At 47.4% G+C, this 22,139-nt stretch overlaps 1 protein-coding gene across 3 annotated transcripts in view; it reads right to left on the bottom strand.

Annotated features, from left to right (window-relative positions):
• Window positions 1-3,141: 3,141 nt before the first annotated feature.
• The window catches only part of OTUD7A (OTU deubiquitinase 7A), a 377,207-nt gene continuing 358,209 nt past the window's right edge, over window positions 3,142-22,139 (bottom strand). For all 3 annotated transcript variants that reach the window (XM_044229897.1, XM_044229896.1, XM_044229898.1), the window contains 3 exons: window positions 8,819-8,933; window positions 8,554-8,638; window positions 3,142-6,192 (listed from right to left, as the gene is read on the bottom strand). In XM_044229897.1, the coding sequence (XP_044085832.1) occupies window positions 4,741-6,192; window positions 8,554-8,638; window positions 8,819-8,933 (1,652 nt within the window). In that variant the 3' untranslated portion in view covers window positions 3,142-4,740. The remainder of the gene's footprint in view (window positions 6,193-8,553; window positions 8,639-8,818; window positions 8,934-22,139) is intronic.

Raw genomic sequence — 22,139 nt, 5'->3', positions numbered from 1 at the left:
CAAATGCCAGTCATTTTGGAGGGTGCATGCAGGGCCTCAGCCTCCCTCTTCTCTGCTGGAGGTGGTGTGGTCCCAGAAGGACTGCTTTTGGGGCTGACTATGTAACTGCCAACAGGCCATTCTGAACCCTGCTTGGAGCCGAAATACCAATCTTCCAAAACGCTGCACCCTGGAGGTGCTCCATGCAGCCTGGGGGGGGGGGGCTTCTTGAGGGGAGTGGGGGGGTCCCCACCATGCATGCCCTGCAGGTCTTTCTAGCCGCAGCTATCCTGGACCCACCCCCGCGTCCAGACTGTCAGAAACATGCTCTGTGCCGGCAGAACCAGTGCTGCAGAGTAGCTGTGGGGAGGGATGCCGGTGGTCAGGGATGAAAGGATGTAATTGAGCACCCCCCCCTTCTGCCCTGGAGAGCCACACCCAAGTGGGGCACTGTGAGTAGGAAACGGTTGATAGTCAGGACTGAATGGGGAGGTGGTGCCCAGGGTCTCCAGAGAGCCACCACTTTAAGGCTTTCGGGAAGGGGGTGCCTTCTCTCTGGTGTAGGGAGTGCCAGCCACCTCTGGGGCTTTGCACGGTGTGTCTGCCCTCGGGTGAAAGCAGAACCAGACTCTAGCCAGAGCAGAGGCCACCTCAGCAGCCCACAGGGTGATGCCACAGTGGCCGAAGTCTGGCAAGGCGGGGCTCACTCAGCCACGGAAACACATTTTTGTCTTATTTATTAGAAGCATTGAGAGAAAGAAAAGGGAAAAAGAAAAAAAAAAAAAACACTGGAGGAACTTATTTTGTAAAGTCCACACCACAATGAGGAGAAAGGAAGAAACCCCAAACATGCTTCAGCTTTTACTCCAGGTCTTGTAAGTAAACATGAAAGACTCGCAGAGATGGAACTTAACACATACATGGGTTTGGCAAAGCTTTTTTTTCCCCCTCGCACAAATTTCCCACCACCGATAAGTACAGCCCTTTTTTCTCCCCCCTAACTCATGTGAAATAAATTTTGATAGGTTAAGTTTATCTGTGCAAAGTAGAGTGGTTTGCAAAATAAGCCTGTGGATGCTAAGGGAGGGGGTGAGAACCAAGTGCACTGGGGGTGTGGAGAAACCTTTTATCTCCCGTCGCCAAATTCCTGATGGTAAGCTGCTAGAACTAATGAATCATTTTGGAAAGTATTAAAATTCTAAAGTAGCAGATCCAAACTTTTCAGAACTCCACTTGAGTCACTGGGTGGTAACAGGTAAGAGAAAGTCTGCAGTAACTTTGTGAGTATAAAGTATTCACTTAAGAGGAAAGGTGCAGTACCCAAATCCATGGACAGAACAACAACAACAAAAAAGATCAAGCTTCCAATTACCCAAGAGCTCACAGTGTGGAGCCCCTTCCCACTTACAGTTACCCTTCCAAGGGGACAACCCTGTGACAATGTAAGGGCGCAAAATATTGCTCTGCGGCATATTCTGAAAATAATATAAAAATAATTTCTATAGTACAGTTTAAGCTTGGCTTGTAAAATTTCAATGTAACATAGCATAAAGTCTACAAACAGAATACACTTAAAAACACCTTCCTTTAACAATACATTATTTTAAAAAATATATACCCAGGTATCGCATGTGCGGGAAATGTGAAGCAAATTACTCAAACAACATCCACTGGGGTTCAGAAGTATCTAGGATCCTTCTGGAAACATGCTATCACTTAGAGACATCTGACCTTCCCGGAAAGGGAAGTATGGCCACATCAGACAAGAAGGCCATTCACAGGCAGGGTCTGCCATGCACTCCAAGTCTAGAACGTGTGTTCAGGTGGGGTTCTCAGCCTTTCTAGAATCAAGGCTGGCTTTCTTCCTTTTCTCCAGTGTCTATAATCCACTTAACCTTTCCCTGATCCACAAGGGGTCCCCACGTCACAGAAGGATATTAGAAGACTTCTTGGCCCACATGTAAACAACACAGCCGTTTCTTATAGTTACTTCTCAGCCTGACAGACTAATTTGGTTTGAGGGAACTCTGGCCAGGGACCAGGTCTAAAGAGCTCTTTTGAATGACATGGGACGTTCCTCGTATACTGGACTAAAAAGTTTAATGTAACAGTAGATTCTCTCACTGTGTCAATACTATTTAGAGGAAGGGATCCAGATCTTTCACAAAAGGAAACAGCTTTTTGTAAACAATGTGGACAAGCCCCCACAGGCACCCTGGCAAGCTGAGCCACCTTGTGACCTTCCACATGGCTGGGGAAGCCACCATGGTGGCTGGTAGCTGGATCTTAGGCTTTTATTCATGGCACATCTATGGGTGTGGTGGGGTGGAGGGGACTTTGAAACTCGAGATAGAAACATGTCACCATTAAAAAAAAATAATACCTACGGATTATACTGCCTGGTTTCAAAGGTTTTTCTCTGGTCTTACAATGGACCATGTTTATTCTCAGCTTGCACCCCGCCCCCACCTTTTTTTTTTTTTCTTTTAATCTGGCATGAGAAAGATAAAATATTTGCATAGCCAGTGTGGGAAATTTCTGGCTGGCTGTTTTAACATTAGAAAATTAAAAAAACAAGCAAATTTACTTTATGCCTTTTTGACTTCTTGTGCACATGAGTTTGGTTTCAGAACGCACAATTAAGCATTTTCAATGTTGGCTGTCTCAACCTTCTAAGAGTGAGGGGCGGGGCAAGAGCCATAGTTGGTGTCTACACATGATGCAATACTTCCTGTGACCTCACAGCTTTGGATGTCAAAGCAGTTGCTCAGCATGACACAAAGAATCAGTCCAAAAAGCTGCCACAAACCCTCTCGATGAGAGATTTTTAAAAAACTACTTTTTTTTTTTCTGAGTAACAAAAGAAATCCCAGTAATATGAGGGACATGGATGTTAGTAATCACCACACATTGAAAGTATTATTCGGCTTGAAAAGTAAAACTTCCAAAAAATTTCTTAAAGATTCTATTTAATAAATAATTTTGATTTAGGTAAGGAACCACTTATGCAAAACTTGAATAACTTACTGAAAACTCCACGTGCTGTGGAATAATTAAAAACAAAAAGGAATTACTCACAGGAGATACTGAAATTACTATAATTCTTCAAACAAGTAAAAAAAAAACTTTTTTTTTGTTTTTTATTTTATTTATTTGTTTGTTTTTTTGCTGCTCTTTATGTCAGAGGGAAAAGCATCCTTTCTGGAGAAGGAGAAGCTGGCTCCAATGAAGAGATGGTCTACCTCCTGCATTTTCTGAGGATACACCCACAGCAAAGCTGGGTGCTATTTCCTCTCTTTCTTAGGATTATTAGAAGCTATTCTAAGGCTCCTGCAGGTTTTAAAGTATTCTTTTGCTAGTGAGGATTTTACCCATCTTATCCGTATTTCTTGGAAACAAGATCTCTCCTTAGTGAGGCAGATTTAACTCCTCAGTGTCCTTGGCCAAGAACGGGATTCTCCAGAGGTAATCTTGGAAGGAAGAGGCTGCATATTGCTGCTCAAAATAGGGTAGCTAAGGACACATTTTTTTTTTTTCCTCAAGAAATGTAGGAGGCACCAAAAAAGGGACTGCTCAGGGATGGGGCTGCCCCCTCAATGTGTTAGGGAGCCACAGGCAGGGTTACCCTACCCTGCAGAGGGGACCCCAATGGAGTGGCGCCCCTTTACCTGGCTGGACCCAGACAGATGCAGGTGGAGGTGGGGATGGGCTTCCTTCCGGGCTGCCCTCAGCCTCTTCCCCTTGGAAAAGGGCACAGGCCGGGTTTCAAAGTAGCTTAGTGTGGGGGCTTACACAGTGACCTCGCCTCTCTCCTGGGGCACCCCTAATCACTTCCTAGGGGCCCTCTGGCGATAGTTCACTGTGGAAGTGTCTTCAAAGAAGCGATGTGAGCAGGCTGTCATCTTTGCTCAAACATGGGCAATTCCAAATAGTGAGTTAGGAATCTTGCTTTTTGGACCCAAGGTGTCTTTGGAAAGCTCCTGTCACCTGAGCTGCCCGGCACCGGGAGCCATGACTACACCTCCCTGCGCCCTGCGAGGTAGGTTGTCCAGTGCCCATCCTAGGACGCCTGTGGCTTTGATGGCAGTGTGAATGTTGCTCGAGACAGGGGTTGTTTTTTGGGGGAGAGGGGAGCGTGGAAGGAGGTTTTGCTTATGCGATGGAGCGGTGTATTCCTAAAGGGCCCCCGCGACCACTAGACCGCGTGAGCGGGCGGCACCCTGCCCCCTGTCCTCCCTGGACGGGACTCGGGGAGGGGAAGCAGGTGCAAGCCCGCAGCACAGCCCCTGCTGCAGTCCCGGGCTGCAGGTTTGCTTCTAAACCCTGGGTGGTACCGACCGCACACGTGTGATCGCTACGTGGACGAGGTCAGTCGCTGGGCTGGGGTGGGGTGGGGGCGGGAAAAAAGAAAAGCAAAAAAAAAAAGGTAAAACACTCCCTTCTAAAAACAAAGGGCTGCAAATTTCTTTATTTCTCTTATTGAGGAACAAAAATACTCTTGCAATGGCTATTGAGTTTCCACAGGTACGAGGCAGATGCTAGCTAGCACACCCACTTCCAACAGTATGACTTGTTTCCTATCCGTCTACTACCTGAGTGGCGTCAGTGTAGGTTCAGGCACCATTAGGAACGTTGGACCAAACACGTACACAGCACTGACCGAGGAGTCGCCGGCCTTCCGGTGGACCAGGGCATGTAAAAAAGACACCGACAGAATGGAAAAGGAATCCTTTATGGTAAAAGCTGGCGCGCGCGCCGCCCTCAGGGCCGCGCCCCGCGCGCCTCGCGCCGCCGCCGCAGCTCCTCGCGGTAGCAGTACGAGCAGTAGTGCTCGGTCTCGGCGCGCCCGTAGAACGCGCAGTTCTCGCGCTGGCAGCGCCGCTGCGCCAGCCCCGGGCCGCCGCGGCCGCACTCACCGTTCGAGCGGGCGGCCGGCGCGTCGGCGTCGGCGAACTCCAGGCCGTCGCGCGCGGCGCCGAAGCCGTTGGTGTAGGTCTGCGACTTGTGCTCGGCGGTGCCGGCCGCCCCTGCCGCGCCGGGCAGGGCGCCCGGGACGGCGCGCGCCAGCGACTCGACCGTGTTGACGGTACGCAGGGCGGCGGCGCGCGCCGGGCTGTAGCTCTGCGACGACAGCGAGCGGTTCTGCTGCGGGTACGTGGCGCACGGCCGCAGCGCGCCCACGGCCGGCGCGCACGCGTCGTCCCGCGCGCCCGCCGCCTGCACGTGGATGACGCTCTGGCGCGCCGGCGCCGGCGGGCTGCGGCCTGGGAGCGGTCCGCTGGCGCCCGCGCGCCGCGCGCCCCCGCCGAGGCCCGGGGAGGCCGCGCCGCCCGCTGCCGCCCGCGCTGCCCGCGTGCCCGCCGCCGGCCCGGGGCTCGGGCGCTCCTTGAGCTTGAGCACCAGCTGCGTGGGCGGCCCGGCCGGCGGGCCCGGCGACGCGCGCTCAGGGCCCGGCGCGCCCTCGGTCTCTGGCCTGCGCGGCGGCCGCTTGGCCGTGGAGGCGGCGGCGGCCGCGGCTGCGGCGGCTGCGGCGGCGGGATCGCGGCGTCGCTGCTCCTGCTCGGCGCTGAAGCGCTCCTGCGCGCTGGTCAGGTAGTAGCCTATCATCTCCTCGTGGAACTGGTGCCGGTGGCTGGTGAGCAGCAGGCCGGCGAAGATGAACTTGCGCTCACCCTGCATGGCGGCGCGTAGGATGTTGAGGCTCAGCTTCACGTCCGTGCTGTACTTCCAGGAGTCGCCCCGCGGCCCGCCGCCCTTTTCTGCCGGGGACGCCCCGGCCGCCTTGTCCGTGGGCGACGGCGTGGTCTTCTCCGATGGCGACGTGCTCGCCGACGCGCCCGACTCCTCCTTGCTGCCCTTGCGCGACTTGGCCTTCTTCTCCTTGCCGCGCTCCGGTGCGTCGCCGTTCTTGCCGTTGGCGGAGTTAGCGCGGCCCATCTTGCCATGCACCAGGCCGCCCAGGCCGCCCATGTTTTTCTTTAGCTTGATGCCCAGCGTCTTGCTGAAGCTACCCAGCTTGTTGGCCACGGAGTCCGCGCGGGTCTTGTCCTTCTCTTTGCGCTGCTTCTCCTTCTCCTTGTCCTTGCCGTTCTTGCCATTATTGCTGTTGGAATTGCTGCACACCGAGTCCCTATCCGAGTCCAGGGAGTCGGCCAGGGACTGCACGTCCTCCCCCACGGAGGCTGTTGGGGATTCCGGTTGTGCCAGAGGGGCCTGTAGCCGGAGAGGGTCAGGGAAAGAAGGAAGATGTTTAGATAAGAGCCATCCTCATGTGGGACCAACAAAGGCACCACCCTGGCTCCCGGTCTGCTAAGGTGGGGCCTTGGGATCCCACTGCCCCAATTCAGGATGCCTTTTGATGAGCTCAGGTTGCTGGTAGCCTGGAACGCCGAGGCGGGGAGTTTGGGCAAAATGAAGATACCCATCTGGCTCTGTGTTCCAGAGCCTCACATTTTAGAATTACCATGCCCAGATTCTGCCCTTCTAGCCCTGGTGAGGCTGGTCTATGACCAGACACAGGTCCCAGCTGTCCTCTAGAAGGCGAGAGGCCTTCTGGAAAGGATCACACTTCACCCGCATCTGTAGGTGTCTCTCCTAAAAAGGGTGTCTCACCTATTCATTCCAGGCAGGGGATAGACCTCTTGCCCTCACATTGGAACAAATATGCCCTTAGTTCCAAGGATGACCATTTTACTCTAGGGTTTCCTTTCCACAGATAGACAATGCAGAGTGTTAAACTGAGGATTCTGAAGCAGGACCTGCACTTAGCAGGAAAGATGCACTCCCAGAAAAAGGTCTCCTAGGGTGTGAGGAGGGAGCATCACTGTGACCACCTTGGATAAGGCTCCCGGTCAGCCAGTAAGGAGGGCAAGGCCGGTGTGGGCACCTGGAGGACCATGAGGGAGGTGGAGAGCCTGAGAAAGGCAGTGAGTGCAACCTACTGCTGCGTTGTGGAGGCTCCTTCTTGAGGGAGGAGAGAGAATTCCCATAGCATCATTGGGTGAACAGCAGGAACCTACTAGAGGCTGAGTGGCTGGAGCTGTTGCTCACCCGGAAATGGACTTTTCCTCGCCTCTAGGGGAAGATCCTGGGAGAAGGCCCCATTGTTCTGTCATTTTATTGTTGTCCTCTCCCTCCCCCAAGCAAGTCCAAGAGAGGGGTCCAAGAGACCTCCTGCAACCAAGTCCCCAGAAGCAAGCAGGAGCCAGTCCTCACCACCTCCCAGTCTGAATTCCTTTCTTCCTCTTCCCACCCTGTCCTGGGTCTGGAAGGAGGTAGAGGTCTCAAAATGGTTTCTCAGTGACACAGAAGAGCAGAAGCTCAGGGGTTTAGCCCAGGAAAGGGGCTGTGCTTGGTGCTGGCAGTGGCCATTGGTGGGAGCTTAGTGAAGAAGGAGCCCTGGCTGAAATGTCCTCGGGGTGGAAGGGTTGTTGCTGCGCCCTAAATCTGACATGGGGGCCGCCATGGCTTGGCAGGGGGTCCTGCTCATTGCAATGCTGAGCTGTGTCCCAGACCAAGAGCCTCCCGGTTCTAGATCTAGAGTTGCTGTCTTCACACCATATGTGTGTGCTAGGAAAGAACACCCCCAGCAACACAGGCATCATCCAGGCAGTTGACAGGTCACTGTGGAGGTTAAGAGGCTGGACTCTGGAGCCAGGCTGTCACCAGCTGTCCCTTTGTGTCCTCAGTATAATGGGTATCAGTACCTGCCTCCAGGAGTCTTACGAAGATTAAATAAAAGTAAAGGCTGATGTATGAAAACATCCTGAGCAGGGCCTGGCATAGCCTGGCTACCGACTCTGTGCCAGGCACCGCCCTACTGCCTTCCTCACTCGCCCTTTTAATATTGCTTATGAGCCCCACCTCATGGCCATTGGCCAACTATAGTGATGTATAAGGGGGTCTTTTTTTTTTTTAATATAATACGAATCCCTTTCACTGAGGGTTCACTATTGAGATAACAAAAACATCAGACATTCAAAGTGAATCCTTAGCATCTCGAAGCAGGGACAGAACAGACTCTCCCTGGGGGAGGAGCCCTGTGGGGGCGGGCAGCTCCTCTTCTCACTGCCCTCCCAGAGGATCGAGAAGGCGGAGAGAAAGAGGGGGCGCTGAGGAATGGCGCTCCCGGTTCTCTGACTTTTCCAAGGACCCACACACAGTTTATAATTAATTCTGCTCCGCTGCAGCACATCGTGTTCCGATCTCGGTAGAGATAGTTTTGTGTTGTGACTTGCCTACGGTTTGTTTTCTGAGTGGGTGTGTTTATTCCTCTCCTTCTGGAGAAAATAAAGGGACCAAAAAAAAAAAAAAAAAAAAAAATCCCCACCAACCACCTCCCTAGCCGGAGCGCGCGCCTACGTACGACACACAAGCACGCGGGCACACACGCTCCAGCTCAACCCGAGCCCCCTCTCGCCGGAGCCAGGCAGGATGGGTGGGGGCGGCCGGGCGGGCGCTGGGGAGACCAGCCCGGGGCCAGCGTTTGCAGGCTGCGCCCCCCCACCGCGCGGGCGGCGAGTGAGCGGCCAGGACCCAACCAGCTGGTCGGGGCCGGGCACGTGCCAGGCTCACCCGGGTCTCCGAGGGGATCCGGATCCACGTCACATTCATGTAGCTGTGCAGAAGGTTCAGCTTGGCTTCGAGCGACAGGATCAGGCTGGTGAAAGAAGAAGACCGACTGAAACGCGCCCCAGCGGGCCCGCGCTCGCCCGCACGCACCCCGCCCCCGGGCACGCCAGCTGTCTCGGGAGGAGCACCGGCGGCCCAGCCCACGCCGGGGAACCGGGCGACGGCAGCCCTCCGGGGCGTTGGGGGAGGGGCACGGGGAAGGGCTCACTGGGCCAGCCGGGCGTTATCGTTGTCGTCCTTGCCCCACTCCCAGTCCTTCCCGGGGTCCACGGCAAAGTGCAGAGGCAGCAGCTTGTGCTCCGAATCCGTCAGGGGGATCACGGCTGGAACAGAAGAGAGAGACGCGGTGCCAGGTGGCCCACGGGCGGGCTGAGAGGCTCCAGGCCCCAGCAACCCCCAGGGAGGCCAGAAAAGGGAGTTCCAAGGCCAGGTGTCTCCTTAATTAAGGAAACCGCGTGGAGACGAACACAGACCATCTGTGCCAGCAGGAGCGTTAAGAGCACAGGTGTCAAAACCACTACGCGGAGTTTAAAATACTTCATATTTATTGTGGGCGTGGAAGAGCAGTTGGAGACCTCACCCGGGCTCTGCTAACGATTTGGGTCTGTCAGAAGGGAGGTACCGCGGTTGGGCAGCAGACAAAAAAACAAAACAAACAAACAAACAAAACAAAAAAAAAAAACCCAACCCCAAACCTATTGCTGTTTCTGTTATTTCGGAGGAAGGACCCAAGCCGGGCTCTTGGTCACCTCAGAGTGTACAAATTAGGCAAGGAAGGGCTGCCCGCCAATCTGCTCACTTGTGAACTCATTCAATAATTCTGTATTAGTTGGGGGGGGCGGGGAGGGGAGCTCCCATGAGGCGCTCCCAGGTAACCAAAAAATCTCATAATCTCAGGTGGTGACAAGTACCCTGCAGCGTGAACCGCAGACTCCGGGGTGGGGGAGCTATGGCAAGCCTTTTAGGGCGGGTTAGGGAGGCTTCTGAGGAAGTAACGTGTAGGAGGAAACTGCAGCGAGGACAGACTGGCCCGCACCCAGGGATCCATTCATCACAAACGCTCCGGAGTGAAACGCCCACCTGGGGAAAGTCTTGGCCCATCTCAGAAAGGCTGGGGCGGAGTGGGGTGTTCACAGGGTTTGCCTCGATCTGCTAGAAAGAAGCTTCTGAGCTGCTGTGGGACCCAGCGCCCAGTGAGAACAAGAGAACAGCTTAAACAGCTTGCTCCTCCCCTGGGTTTACCCTACCTCCGCCTCCTCACTCTGCCGCTCCCTCCTCCTCCCCATCGCCACCCCGTGGCCTTGAGCCTGGTGTCATTTCCCATGATTCATGGCAAGGGTGTCACGGAAAGAACAAAAAAGCAAATAAGTAAATAAAATCTATGACTGAATACTATTAAGAGTTGACTTTCTAATAAAAAACTGCAAACACTGACTCACTGCTGCCCTCCAGTGATGCTGAGAGAAAACAGGAGCACAAATAACCCTCCACTCCCAGATAAAGGAAACACTGTTTTGCTGGGGGTGGGGGGTGGGGGTGTTTCTGTTTAAAGTGGCTGGGGACAGGCAGTACTGTGCTCTGGTTTGGTCGGCCCAGGGAGGCTTGGTCTGCCCCCGCCATAGGCGGCTGGGTTCTGCCTTGACATGGCCATGACCCACAGGCTGCCCCTCCCAGGACTGAGTGGCTGGGTAGTCACACTCAGGGAGGGCTGCATGCAGGGCTTCTTCAGGACCTGCCTCCCTCTGGCCATGACCAGAAGTCTTTCCCACAGTTCCACAACTCAACACGAATCAGAGAGAGAGTTGGCCTGGCTTCCCATCCACTGGGAGGGGGTGGGGATGGCAATGGATCCTTCTGTAAACACTAGCTAGGGCAGCATAGCTCTCTGGAGTGCTTGATAAAGGCACTGATTCCAGGCCCCCAGGCAGATGGCCAAACCAGAATGTCCAGGAAAAGGAACGAAGCATCCTTTATTAAGCATCCTCTGTGACTTTTAAAATCATACAAATCTGGAAAATATTTTCCTAGAGCAATAACCTGTTGGAAGTAGTTACTGCAGTACAACTTGGGCAATTTGGGTCTGGCTGTCCATTCCCTTCCCGGGGGAGGGGTGCTGCTGGGAGGTGTCCACACAGCCATGGCTACACTTCCCAGCCCCCAGCACTTAACATGTGCTCGGGCTGTACGGATGGCATGACAGCAGAAGCTCTGTGGGAGGTGCTGGGCAGTGTGGTTAGGTGTGGGCGGCCTTACCCCCACACCCCTCCCCATCCTCCTGTATGCTGAAAAGGATGGTGCTAGAAGATGGCAGGGGGGAGCTTCTGACTCCCCCACTTGGAGAAGATCTACTTGCCACTCAGGAACACCCGTTTTAGACTTTGTTTGTATGAGAACCAAACTTCTCTCCCTATGATTTTGGTTTATTTGTTTCAGATAAACCAACTAATGTAGTACAGATCCATATGCCCCTCAGCCTCAACTCCCTACCACGGGGCTCCTGGGAATTTTTATCCTCAGTCTTTGGATTGGAACTGACTCCCTGGGTTGCGCCCTGCTGAGCAGAAGGTTGGACTCACCCGAAGTTGCTAGAAGCTGACCACTTAGCAGGGTCTTGGGCGCCTCTCAGCATAAATGTTGGTGGGGTGAGGACCAGGTACTCAGAGAGGCTCTAGGGACATGCGTGCTTGCAATGAAAGGCATCTTTCTTCTCTGCAGAGGGTACAACTGAGGCATGTGGGTGAGGGCAAGGGCCAGAGGGAATGAGAGACCAAAGCATAGCTGCACAGGCCGGGAAGGCCTTGAGAACAGGCCCTCCCTGCAAGCATTAGCTGCTTTGGATGCCTCTGCCTCCCACTTTACACATTCACTTTTCCCAATTGGAAACCTGGCCTCACCCTGTGAGATATGTAGTGATGGGCAACTTGCCCTCTGGTGGCAATGTCAGGAACAGCAAATGCTTTTCAAAATAAGCAGGCAAATTGTTGTTTTGTTTTGTTTTCCCTGAAATGGATCTCCTGTTTAACCTGAAAACATACAGACACTATCTCAAACCCGCCTGGACATATTTTCAGTACTTATTTTCCAAAAATGAATGGACACTTCTGGCTTCTGTTTCCAGAAGAGTGTGGCACTATCATTACAACAACAACAAGCTAGACAAACTGCAGATACACAACTTTCCTTTAACCCAGTAGAGAGTGGAAGTCACAGGGCAACCAACTATCTCCAAGTCTAAGGACAGATGGGTGCACACAAGGAGAAATGGACATGACTCTCACTGGAGCAGACTCAGCTGGACTCTGGTAAAAAGAATTCAGCTAAAATTGTTTATAAATTGGTAAAGGAAGAATGCAGCCTAGTGAAAGAATATTTAGAACCCTGGGGGCTATAAGGGAAATTCAAATGTACTTGTAGAACCCTTTCCGTGGGACCCAACCTGGTGCTCACAAAAAGATTGGCAAGAGTTCTGAGAAGTGTCCTTCATAGATCTTGCTCCTCTATCTATACTAAAGAACAAAAGCTTAAGTTGTGGAGGTGGGGCAGTAAACACTGTTGGCTTTAGGGCCCTGGGGTCTTTCCCCAGTAATGCTTGAGGTGGAAGGAGGAAATAAAACAAAACAAAACAAAAAACCCCTCTTTTTCTCTGGGGAAGGGGCAGGGACTACATGCTGAGCCCAAAACTGCAGCTGGGGAAGTTCACTCCCTTTCTAAGATCTAGAAACACAATACCAGCCTAAGACAGAAACTTAATTAGAATAACAAAAACATCACCCTTCCCACTTCCATATCCAGGCTAACAAGCTACAAGTAATAGCAGAAGAGGGACAGAGTTTGACGAAAGGGTGCAGGAAGGAGACTGCAAGAAAAACCTTCCAGCAAAACACAAGATATCACTAGTGAAATTTTAAGGCTGAGTGCCCTAAGGGCAACCAAAGCAGCAATGAAACCAAAACCTACCTCAAGTCCTGACTAGACTAATGTAAGCCCCATGCTAAAGACATAACAAAAGGTAAAGCACACTTAATTCCAAGAATCAAAATGATGTACCTCAGTCTTTATTGTCCTATTCAAGATGTCTAGCTTTCAACGGAAAACTGCTAGCATAATAAAAGACCAGAAAACCCCACTCAACATGTTGACAAGAGATAAAGCATTTGACAGAACAAGACTCAGTTATGACATAGGTATCGAAACTCTCAGATGTGGAATTTAGAGTAACTGCTTAATAAGTTGAATACTCTAATAGAAAAAGGGGATACCATGCTGATGATTAATTTCTCTCCAGCAGAGAGGAGAAACTTAGAAAAAAAAGAATCAATGGATTCTAGCAATGGAAATGCTAGAATGAAAAAGCACAGTAAGAGGGATGACGAATGACTTCAAGGGGCTGATCAGTACGCTTTACACAACTGAGAAAAGAATCCACCAACATCAAGATGGATCAATAGAAATTACTCAAATTGAAACACAGAGAGAAAAAAAAGGGTTGGCGGGAGGCAGGGGGTGGGGTGGGATGCAAAACAGAACATCCAAGAGCTGTGGTGCAATACCAGACTGCCTAGGATCTGTGCAAGTATGACCCCAGAAGGAAAGAGAGCGCAAGATAAGTGATATTTAAAGAAATAATGGCTGACAAACATTTCCACTGTGAATGACAAATACTGCCATAGATCCAAGAAGCTAAGAAAAAAACAAGTAGGAGAACAATACCACCACTACCACCACCACCACCAAAAATATCCCTATAGTTAGTATATTTAAATTGCTGAAAACCAAAGACAAAATTTTAAAGGCAGCAAGAAAAATGACACGTTACATACAGAGAAACAAAGATAAGAAATACTATCATGACTATTCATGATAAAACAGGTAAGCCAGAAGACAATAGAGTGACATCTTTAACATGCTGAAATAAAATACTGCTAATCCATAATTCTATACCCAGAAAAAATATCTCTAAACATGGAGACATGCTTTCTCAAACAAAAATAAAAAAAAATTAATTGCTCATAGAACTGCATATAGAAAAATGTGTATATATATTGCACTAGGAAATATTAAAGGAAAGTGGAAATTGTTTAAGGGAAGGAATGTGCTACCAGTAGATACTTGGATTTTACATAAAAAGTGAAAAGTAATAGAAGTGGAATAAATGAATACGAAAATAAAACTCATTTTTCTTCATTTTAATTGTTCTAAGAGACTAAGGTAAAGAGAGCAGCAGTGTATTATGTGTTTATAGCATATGTAAAAGTAAAATGCTTGACAGTAATGGCACAAAAGATGGGAGGGAGGGATTGGGAATAAACTGTCATAAGATGTTTATATAACACATGAAGTAAAATATTCCTTGAAAATTGAATCTAATTAATTAAAAATGTTTATTGTAAACTCTAGGGAAATCACTAATAATGAAAAATAGAGGCATAGTAAGTCAATAGTGGAGGTAAAATGGAGCCATTAATAAATTTGTTTAACCCCAAAACTCACTTATCCAACCATATGATTAATACCATTAAATGTAAATGGTCAAAAAATACCAATTAAAAAGCAAAATTGGGGGCACCTGGGTGGCTCAGTCATTAAGCATCTGCCTTTGGCTCGGGTCATGATCTCAGGGTCCTGGGATCAAGCCCCACGTTGGGCTCCCCGCTCAGCAGGAAGCCTGCTTCTCCCTTTCCCTCTCCCCTTGCTTGTGTTCCCTCTCTTACTGTGTCTCTCTGTCAAATAAATGAGTAAAATCGTTAAAAATAAATAAATAAATAAATAAAAAGCAAAATTGTCAGAATGGATAGAAAAAGCAATACTCAATTCTACTGACTACAGGAAATTCATTTAAAATATAAAGACACAGGGGCACCTGGGTGGCTCAGAGGGTTAAGCCTCTGCCTTCGGCTCAGGTCATGATCTCAGGGTCTTGGGATCGAGCCCTGCATTAGGCTCTCTGCTCAGCAGGGAGCCTGCTTCCTCCTCTCTCCCTCTCTCTCTGCCTGCCTCTCTGCCTACTTGTGATCTCTGCCTGTCAAATAAATAAATAAAATCTTAAAAAAAAATATGTATATATATATGGAGACACAAAAACTAATGATGCACTTTATGTTGGCTGCTTGAATTTAAATTAAAAAAAAACAACAAAAAAAAGGAAAAAATAAATAAATATCAAGACACAGATAGGTTAAGAGATACTAAGTATAAAAAAGCTAGAGTGACTATATTAATGTCAGATGAAGTAGACTCCAGAACCAAGAATGCTACCAAAGATATAGAAAAACATTATGCAATGATATAGGCTCAATTCTCCAAGAGAACATCACAGTCCTACATGTGTGCATGCTCTTAATGACAGAGCTTCAGAGTACTAAAAGCAAATACTAACAAAAATGAAAGGAGAAACAGACAAATCCATTATGATTAGAGACTTCATCATTTTTCTCTTAGTAATTGACAGAATAAGTAGATAGACAATCAGAAAGGAGGCAGAAGACCTGAACATCATAGAGAGCTTGAAAGAATTGACATTTATAGAATGAAACTAGATCAGAACACATTCATTTTCAAGGGAACATGAAATATTCCCCAAGATAGAACACATTCTTAGCCCGCCTTAGCAAATCTGAAAGAATAGAAATCATAGAAAATTTGTTCTCAGACCATTACTAAATAAAACTATAAACATATAGCAGAAGATATTTGGGGACTCCCCAACTATTTGGAACTTAAACAACATGCTTCTAAATAATCCACGGGTCAAAGAGGAAGTCTCAAGGGAAATTACAAAAATAGTTTGAACACAATGAAATGGAAACACAATATATCAAAATTTGTATGATGTAACTAATCAGTACTCAGGGGAAAATTTATGGCACTAAAATGCTTATATTAGATAAGAAGAAAATTTCCCAATTTGTAATCCAAATTTCTGCTTCAAGAATCTTAAAAAAAAAAAAAAAAAAAAAGCAAATTGAATTCAAAGGTGGGGAGGAGGGAAATAATAAAGAGCAGAAATCAATGAAACTAGAAAGACAGACAAATCAGAGAAATCAAAAACTATTTCTCAGAAAAGACACATAAAAACAATGGATTATCCAAATTCATATTTTAAGAGGTTAGGATAACTGGTAGTCTATGCTTTTAAATGATATTAAGATGTTAATATTCCTACGTAGTCAATGCACATTTATCATACCTTAAGACCACATTTTAGAATGTTGAACTTTGCATCATTAGATGATTGTAGATTTAAATGCGGTTGTAAGAAATAATGCAGAGAGATGCTGTGTATCCAAACCCTAGGTGCCTCCAAGCTAACATCTTGCATAACTGGAGTGTATTATCACAACCAGGATATAGACTGGTATACTCCATTTCTCTGCAATTGTCTTTCTCTACAATTCAGATTACATAAATTCTCCATGCATTCACTTGTGTGTGTGCATGTGTATTTGGTTCTATGAAATTTTATCACATGTGTAGATTTGTGTAATGCCCTCAATCAAGATACAGAATGGTTGCATCCCTACAAGGGTCCCTTGTGCCACCCTTTTATGAACACGCCCACTTCTTTCAACACTTCATGCCTGTCCCTTATCCTTGTCCACCGCTGTGATGGATGAATTTATATGTCAACTTGACTGGGCTAAGGGACCCAGATAGCTAGTAAAACACATTTAGGGTATTTCTAGAGGAGATTAGGATTTGAATTGGTAGACTGAGAAAAGATCATCCTCACCACTGTGAACAGGCATCATCCAATCCATTCAGGACTTGGATAGAATAAAACGCGGAGGAAGAAAGAGTTTGCTCTTTTTTCTTGAGCTCAGATGTCCAGCTTCCCCTGCCATTGGACATTGGTACTACTGGTTCTCACGCCTTCAGACTCGAATGGGAAATTGTACCATTGGCTCCCATTTCTTGGGTCTTTGATCTCAGAACTGAATTATACCACTGGCATTCCTGGGTCTCTGGCTTGCAGATGGCAGGCAGATGGTGAGAGTTCTTGGCCTCCAGAAGTGTGTGAGCCAATTCCTAAAATAAATTTCTTCTTATATATATCTGTTTATATCCTACTGGTTCTGTTTTCTGGAGATCTATGACTAATAGAAGCACTCATCTGTTGTCCATCTTTATAGTTTGGCCATTTCAAGGATGCTACGTAACCAGTATCATATAGTATGTCATCTTTTGGGACTGACGTTTTAAATTCACTATAATTCCCTTGAGAGCCACCCAAGTCATTGCATGTATCATATTCATTTCTCTGTACTGCCGAGCAGGATTCCATGGTATGGATGTACCATAATTTCTTTAATCATTCACCCAGGAAAGACGTTTAGGTTGTTTCCAGTTTTGGGCTATTACAAATAAAGCTGCTACAAACATTTGTGTATATGCTTTTGTGTGAACATAAATTTTCATTCCTTTGGTATACAATTTTTTTTTCTTCTATGTCTGGGTCATGTGGTAAGTGATGTGTAGTCTCATAAGAAACTGCCAAACTGTTTTTTTAGAGTCTTACATCCTTACCAGCAATGTGTGAGAGATCTGGTTTCTCCACGTCCTCTCCACCATTTGATATCATCACTTTTTAAAAATTTTAAAATTTTTAAAATTTAAAATTAAAAAATTTAAAACCTGCCATTCTGATAGGTGTGGAGTGATAGCTCATTGTGTGTGTGTGTTTTAAGATTTTATTTATTTATTTGACAAAGAGAAAAATCACAAGTAGGCAGAGAGGCAGGCAGAGAGAGAGAGGGGGAAGCAGGCTCCCTGCTGAGAAGAGAGCCCGATTCAGGGCTCGATCCCAGGACCCTAATATCATGACCTGAGCCGAAGGCAGAGGCTTAACCCACCGCCACCTAGGCGCCCCTCATTGTGGTATTCTGGTTTTAATGTTCAACATCTTTCAATGTGCTTATTTGCCACCTGTACCTCCTTTTCGATGACATGTCTGTTCATGGCTTTTTCCCATTTGGATTTTTTTTTTTTTTTAACTGTTGAATCTTGATAGTTCATTGTATACTTTCAATACAAATCCTTTGTTGATATGGGGTTTTAAAATAGTTTCTCCAACTCTGTTGTCTTTTCACCTCTTAATTATTGCTGTTGTGCTCATTTGTATTTGTATTTGTATTTTTTTTTTTTTCAGAACAGAGGTCCAATTCATCAGTTTTTCCTTTTTTTGGATCATGCTTTTGTGTCATGGCTTAGGGTTCTTTGGCTAGCCCTGGGTCCCCATATTTTCTTTAAGTTTTATAGTTGTACATTTTATATTTATTCTATGATTCATTTTGAGTTAATTTTTGTATTATTAAGATTTAGGTTCAGGTTCATATTTTTGCCTATGGATGTCCAATTGCTTTATCACCATTTGTGGAGAAGACACTCCATCCTCCATTGAATTGATTTTTTTCCTTTGCCAAAAATCAGCTAAGCATATTTGTGTGGTGTTATTTCTGGGTTCTATATTCTTTGCCATTGATCTCTGTGTCTAACCCTCAATCAATACCAGGCACTGTTATCAGGAGCTCTATATTCATTACTTATAATTCTTTCACCAGTCAAAGGATTCTTGTTCCAATTTTCCAAAAGAGGAAATGAAGGCTCTGGTACATAAATAACTTGCCCAAGCCAAAGTCAAAGTTGTGATTTAAATGTAGGTCTGCCTTACTCCACAATGTACAGGTTTTTTTTTTTTTTTTCTATTATGTCACACTGCCTTTCTCTGAATTACCTAAAGTTAGTACATTGGGATCATCTAATCTTATTCGTTCTTTATTCATTCAACATTTATTAAATACTTCTCAGGTGTCTTGAAGCTAGACACACAAAGATGAATAACATATCATGTCTGGCTTCAAGATGTTCAGGATCTGGCTGATGAAGAACAGGGACCCTTCAAAAAGCAATCTTTGTTGTCCTCTTTCTCTCCCTGATCCCCCCTCCCAGCGCAGCCACAGCTCAGTTCTCTGTCTGAGAATGGTCTCTGGTTGGCCTGATGTAGAGTCCCTGGGTGGGCAAGGAGTTTGCATTCTTGTACCTCTGGGAAAAATCAGACCCACTTTATTAGGATTTGCTTCACAAAACCTTGATGTACAAAGCAATGGCAGTCCTTTACCTCTGACTACTGCAAGGAAAGGGGCTAGTTCCTGGCGGATGAGCCACGGATAGCCTCACACTCCAACCTGCCCACTGGTTTCTGATGGGGTAAAAGTTTCTTTCCTACAGAACTTTTCCCCCGGACAAATGTCCGCTGAAGAAATTCTCTTAGTGGGCCTCAGGTTACCAGGAAACGGTCCATTTCCTCTGATCATATGTGGTACCACCAAGGCCTCTCTAATCTTGGGGAGAAGGCTGCCCCTAGTGTTGCTGTTCAGGCCCATGGTAGATGGTGCTGGGTCACTGTGAGCACACTATGCTGTGCCTGCCCCTTCCAGTCTATCCTGGCCACACTGCCTCTATCATTACACAGTTCAGATACTTGGCATATTAAGTACCCATATAGGCAAGTTGTGATTTCTATGAAAAGCAAATGGATTATTGGAAGGCAAGTTGAGGTAGATGTAGGTATTGGACACTGACAGACTACAGGTGGGGCAGTGGGAACAGCCATTCCCAGTGGGGAGAGTTTCTAGCACAAATATTGTTTAGAATTACAGGACATGGTGATGATGCAAAGCCGACTGACTTTGAGTTGGTTTTATTATTGTTTTAAAATTCTCTCTAGACAGTGCCCCTCCTTCCTGTATACCCTGGAACTGGGTGCTCCTATTGACCCACCCGTATATCATTGTGTGAAAGAGACTGCCAAGGAAGACTGGAAATAATCACTATAAAAGGCCGGGAGAGTTTCTACTTTGCATGGGCTTCGCTCCTTTTGAAAGAAGTTTAAGGGGAACTGGTAGCAGGCACATTGGAGGTATGACACATACAAAAACAAACAACACTAGAAAGACAGTAACAACAGAAAGGAGTCTGGTGCTTCCTGTGCACATTCTAAGTGGAGTTGACTCACATGATCCCAGTGATCCATGGATCCACCTTGCAGAAGAGGAAATGGAAGCCCAGAGGTACTAAGTGTCCTAACCCATCATCCACTAGTTATCAAGCCAGGATTACAGGTGGAAAACACAATTTCTCCAGCTTTTTATATGTAGATATGGTCTTTGGCTTGGTCAGTGGTCTGTGGACTAAACTTGCTATATAGACTGAATGTGTCCTCTCAAATTCGTATATTGGGACCTATCTCCTAATGTGATGGCTTTTGCAGTTGGGGCCTTTGGAAGGTGATTGCGTCAAGAGGATGGAGCCCCCATAACTGGGATCAGTACCCTTGTAGGAACAGACACAAGAGAGCGTGCTTTCTGTCTGTCTGTCTGTCTCTGCCATGTGAGTACAAGAGAAGGCAGCCATCTGCAAACAAGGAGGAGGTTCCTCACCTGATGGGAGATCTGCTAACACCTTGATCTTGCACTTCTGATCTCAGAACTGTGAGTGGAAGCATTTCCTTTGTTTAACCTGCTCGATCTATGGTACTATCTTACAGGAGCCTGAATGGATTCCGACAAACTTGGAAAGCATGCAGACTGGAATTCAGGGACTTGTACTGCCAAAGAAATGCTCAGGCTAAGGAAACTCAACCCCTGGGCTCCTGAACACCCAGAATGGGTGGTGACAGTCTCAGCCCCTAGTGCGTGTCCTTGGTGCATGCACCAGACATGGCTGCCAGGGTCTTCTCATGCTGTCATGCTAGTCGACCAAAAAGCTTGCTCCCCATGTCCAAGAGGACAGGACTGACAGGACTGCCATGCTTTGCTTCCCTCCCCTCTTCTGAGGGGGTTTTGGTGGGGAGCAGTGTTCCACCAGCACACACCAAGGACCACACGCAGTACCTGCAGGTCCACAAAAAGCCCAGTGCAGCCTGACGGATGCTGCACGTGATACTGCTTGGGGCTGGGGCTGATTCAGGAATCGAGGGAGATGGTGACTGCTGTGCTCCTTGGGGAGCTCCTCATGGGCCATGGAGGGCATGGTGGGCGAGCCAGGTGTCTGGCCTGCTGTGGAGCTCATCAGATGGGGGCCCTGTCATCAAGGCACATTCCTGCTTTCACATCTCTCTAGGCCCTCGGTATTACTGGTCAAAGACCCTCAGCCAGTTCTTCCCACACAAGCTGACCACAGCGGGTGTCCCTTTGGAAACCAGAAGGACAGAGCTCCATGACCTTGAAATGGTGGCACTTTGCTGGGTTTGTGGGTCAAGAACCAATTTTAAAGCAACAGCCCTTTCTAGTCCCCAGTCCCTGGGGTGCAGGGGTCTGAGCTAAAATTCTAGATGCTCCCCACACCAGTTCTTCCTTTTTTTCTCTAACGAGGAGCCTTTGTAGACAGAGGCTGTCCTCCTCAGGGGCTGGGTTCTGGGCTCTAGGAGGAGCAGCAAAGGAATGTGGCACAAAGTCCAACAAGGCTGGCTGCAGACCACAGGGGGAAGGCAAAGCTGTGCTCTTGCCTCCTACCCTGAGCTTTATCTTTCAGTGGTAATCTGCAAACTTAGAAAGTGGCTAAAGACAAGGGAGGCTAATTGCAAAGACAATGAAGGTAATTTGCATTCCTTAGGCACCTTCTGGTTTCCAAAGCCTTCTTGCTTTGGAAATAAATTGGAATTTATTTGATTCTTATAATGTCCTATAATAGGTGGGTTGTTCCATATTTTCTCTGTTATTCTACTGAGACAGGTACACAGATGGGCCCATTTGTTTGGAATATGATAAAGTGACTTTGAGTCAAAATCACTTTATTTTAGATTATTATATTTGCAAAATTATACTATAAACTTCATTTAAATGGGGTACTTCATATTGATAACATGTGAAGAGAAATTTTTACTTAACAAGGGATGGTGCTGTATATTATAGATCAATCCTGTGAGAAAAAGCATGGTTTGTTGTCAGATAGATGGGAAAGGAAATTTTAGACTCTATTTGGTTTGGGCAATAATGAACTATGGATTGACACTGAATTTAACTATGAGATGTGCATCGAATACAAAACTAAAAACTGCTTTCATGACCTGTTATATGGGGTATCTCTGGCTCCATAAAATCCCCAAATGATTCTTTTTTATAAATATGGCATACTGTTTTCTAAGTGGCAAGAGAAAAAGTTTCAGAATGCTCTTTGCAAACACTTTTTTCCTGCAAATATCCCATTTTGAGTCTCTGTTTCCAGTAAGTGAACAGCAGACTCTGGTGTGATCATCTTTAACACTGGTCTTAGCTGTCTGGAGCCGACTGACAGTTATGTGAGCATCACTGCCCATGTTCTTATTCACACTGGCACCCCCCCTCCATCTGTGACCAGTGGGATTTTTAGGGACCGTGGTACACTGCTTTCTGGGTAGTGTGAGTGGGAGGCCTGAAGGGACAAGGGCAGAGCTCCTTGAATTCTCTGTGGCCCCTGGATATGCTCCAAAGGCTGTCAGGTTGTTTGCACTTAGGAGGAAAAGATTATTTAAATGATTACCTTATATATTGATT

The sequence above is a fragment of the Neovison vison genome, chromosome 13 (assembly GCF_020171115.1).
Source record: "Neovison vison isolate M4711 chromosome 13, ASM_NN_V1, whole genome shotgun sequence".
NCBI classification, from domain to species: Eukaryota; Metazoa; Chordata; class Mammalia; order Carnivora; family Mustelidae; genus Neogale; species Neogale vison.
The sequence above is the reverse complement of the archived record's forward strand: the minus strand, read 5'-3'. Positions and strand labels throughout refer to the sequence as shown.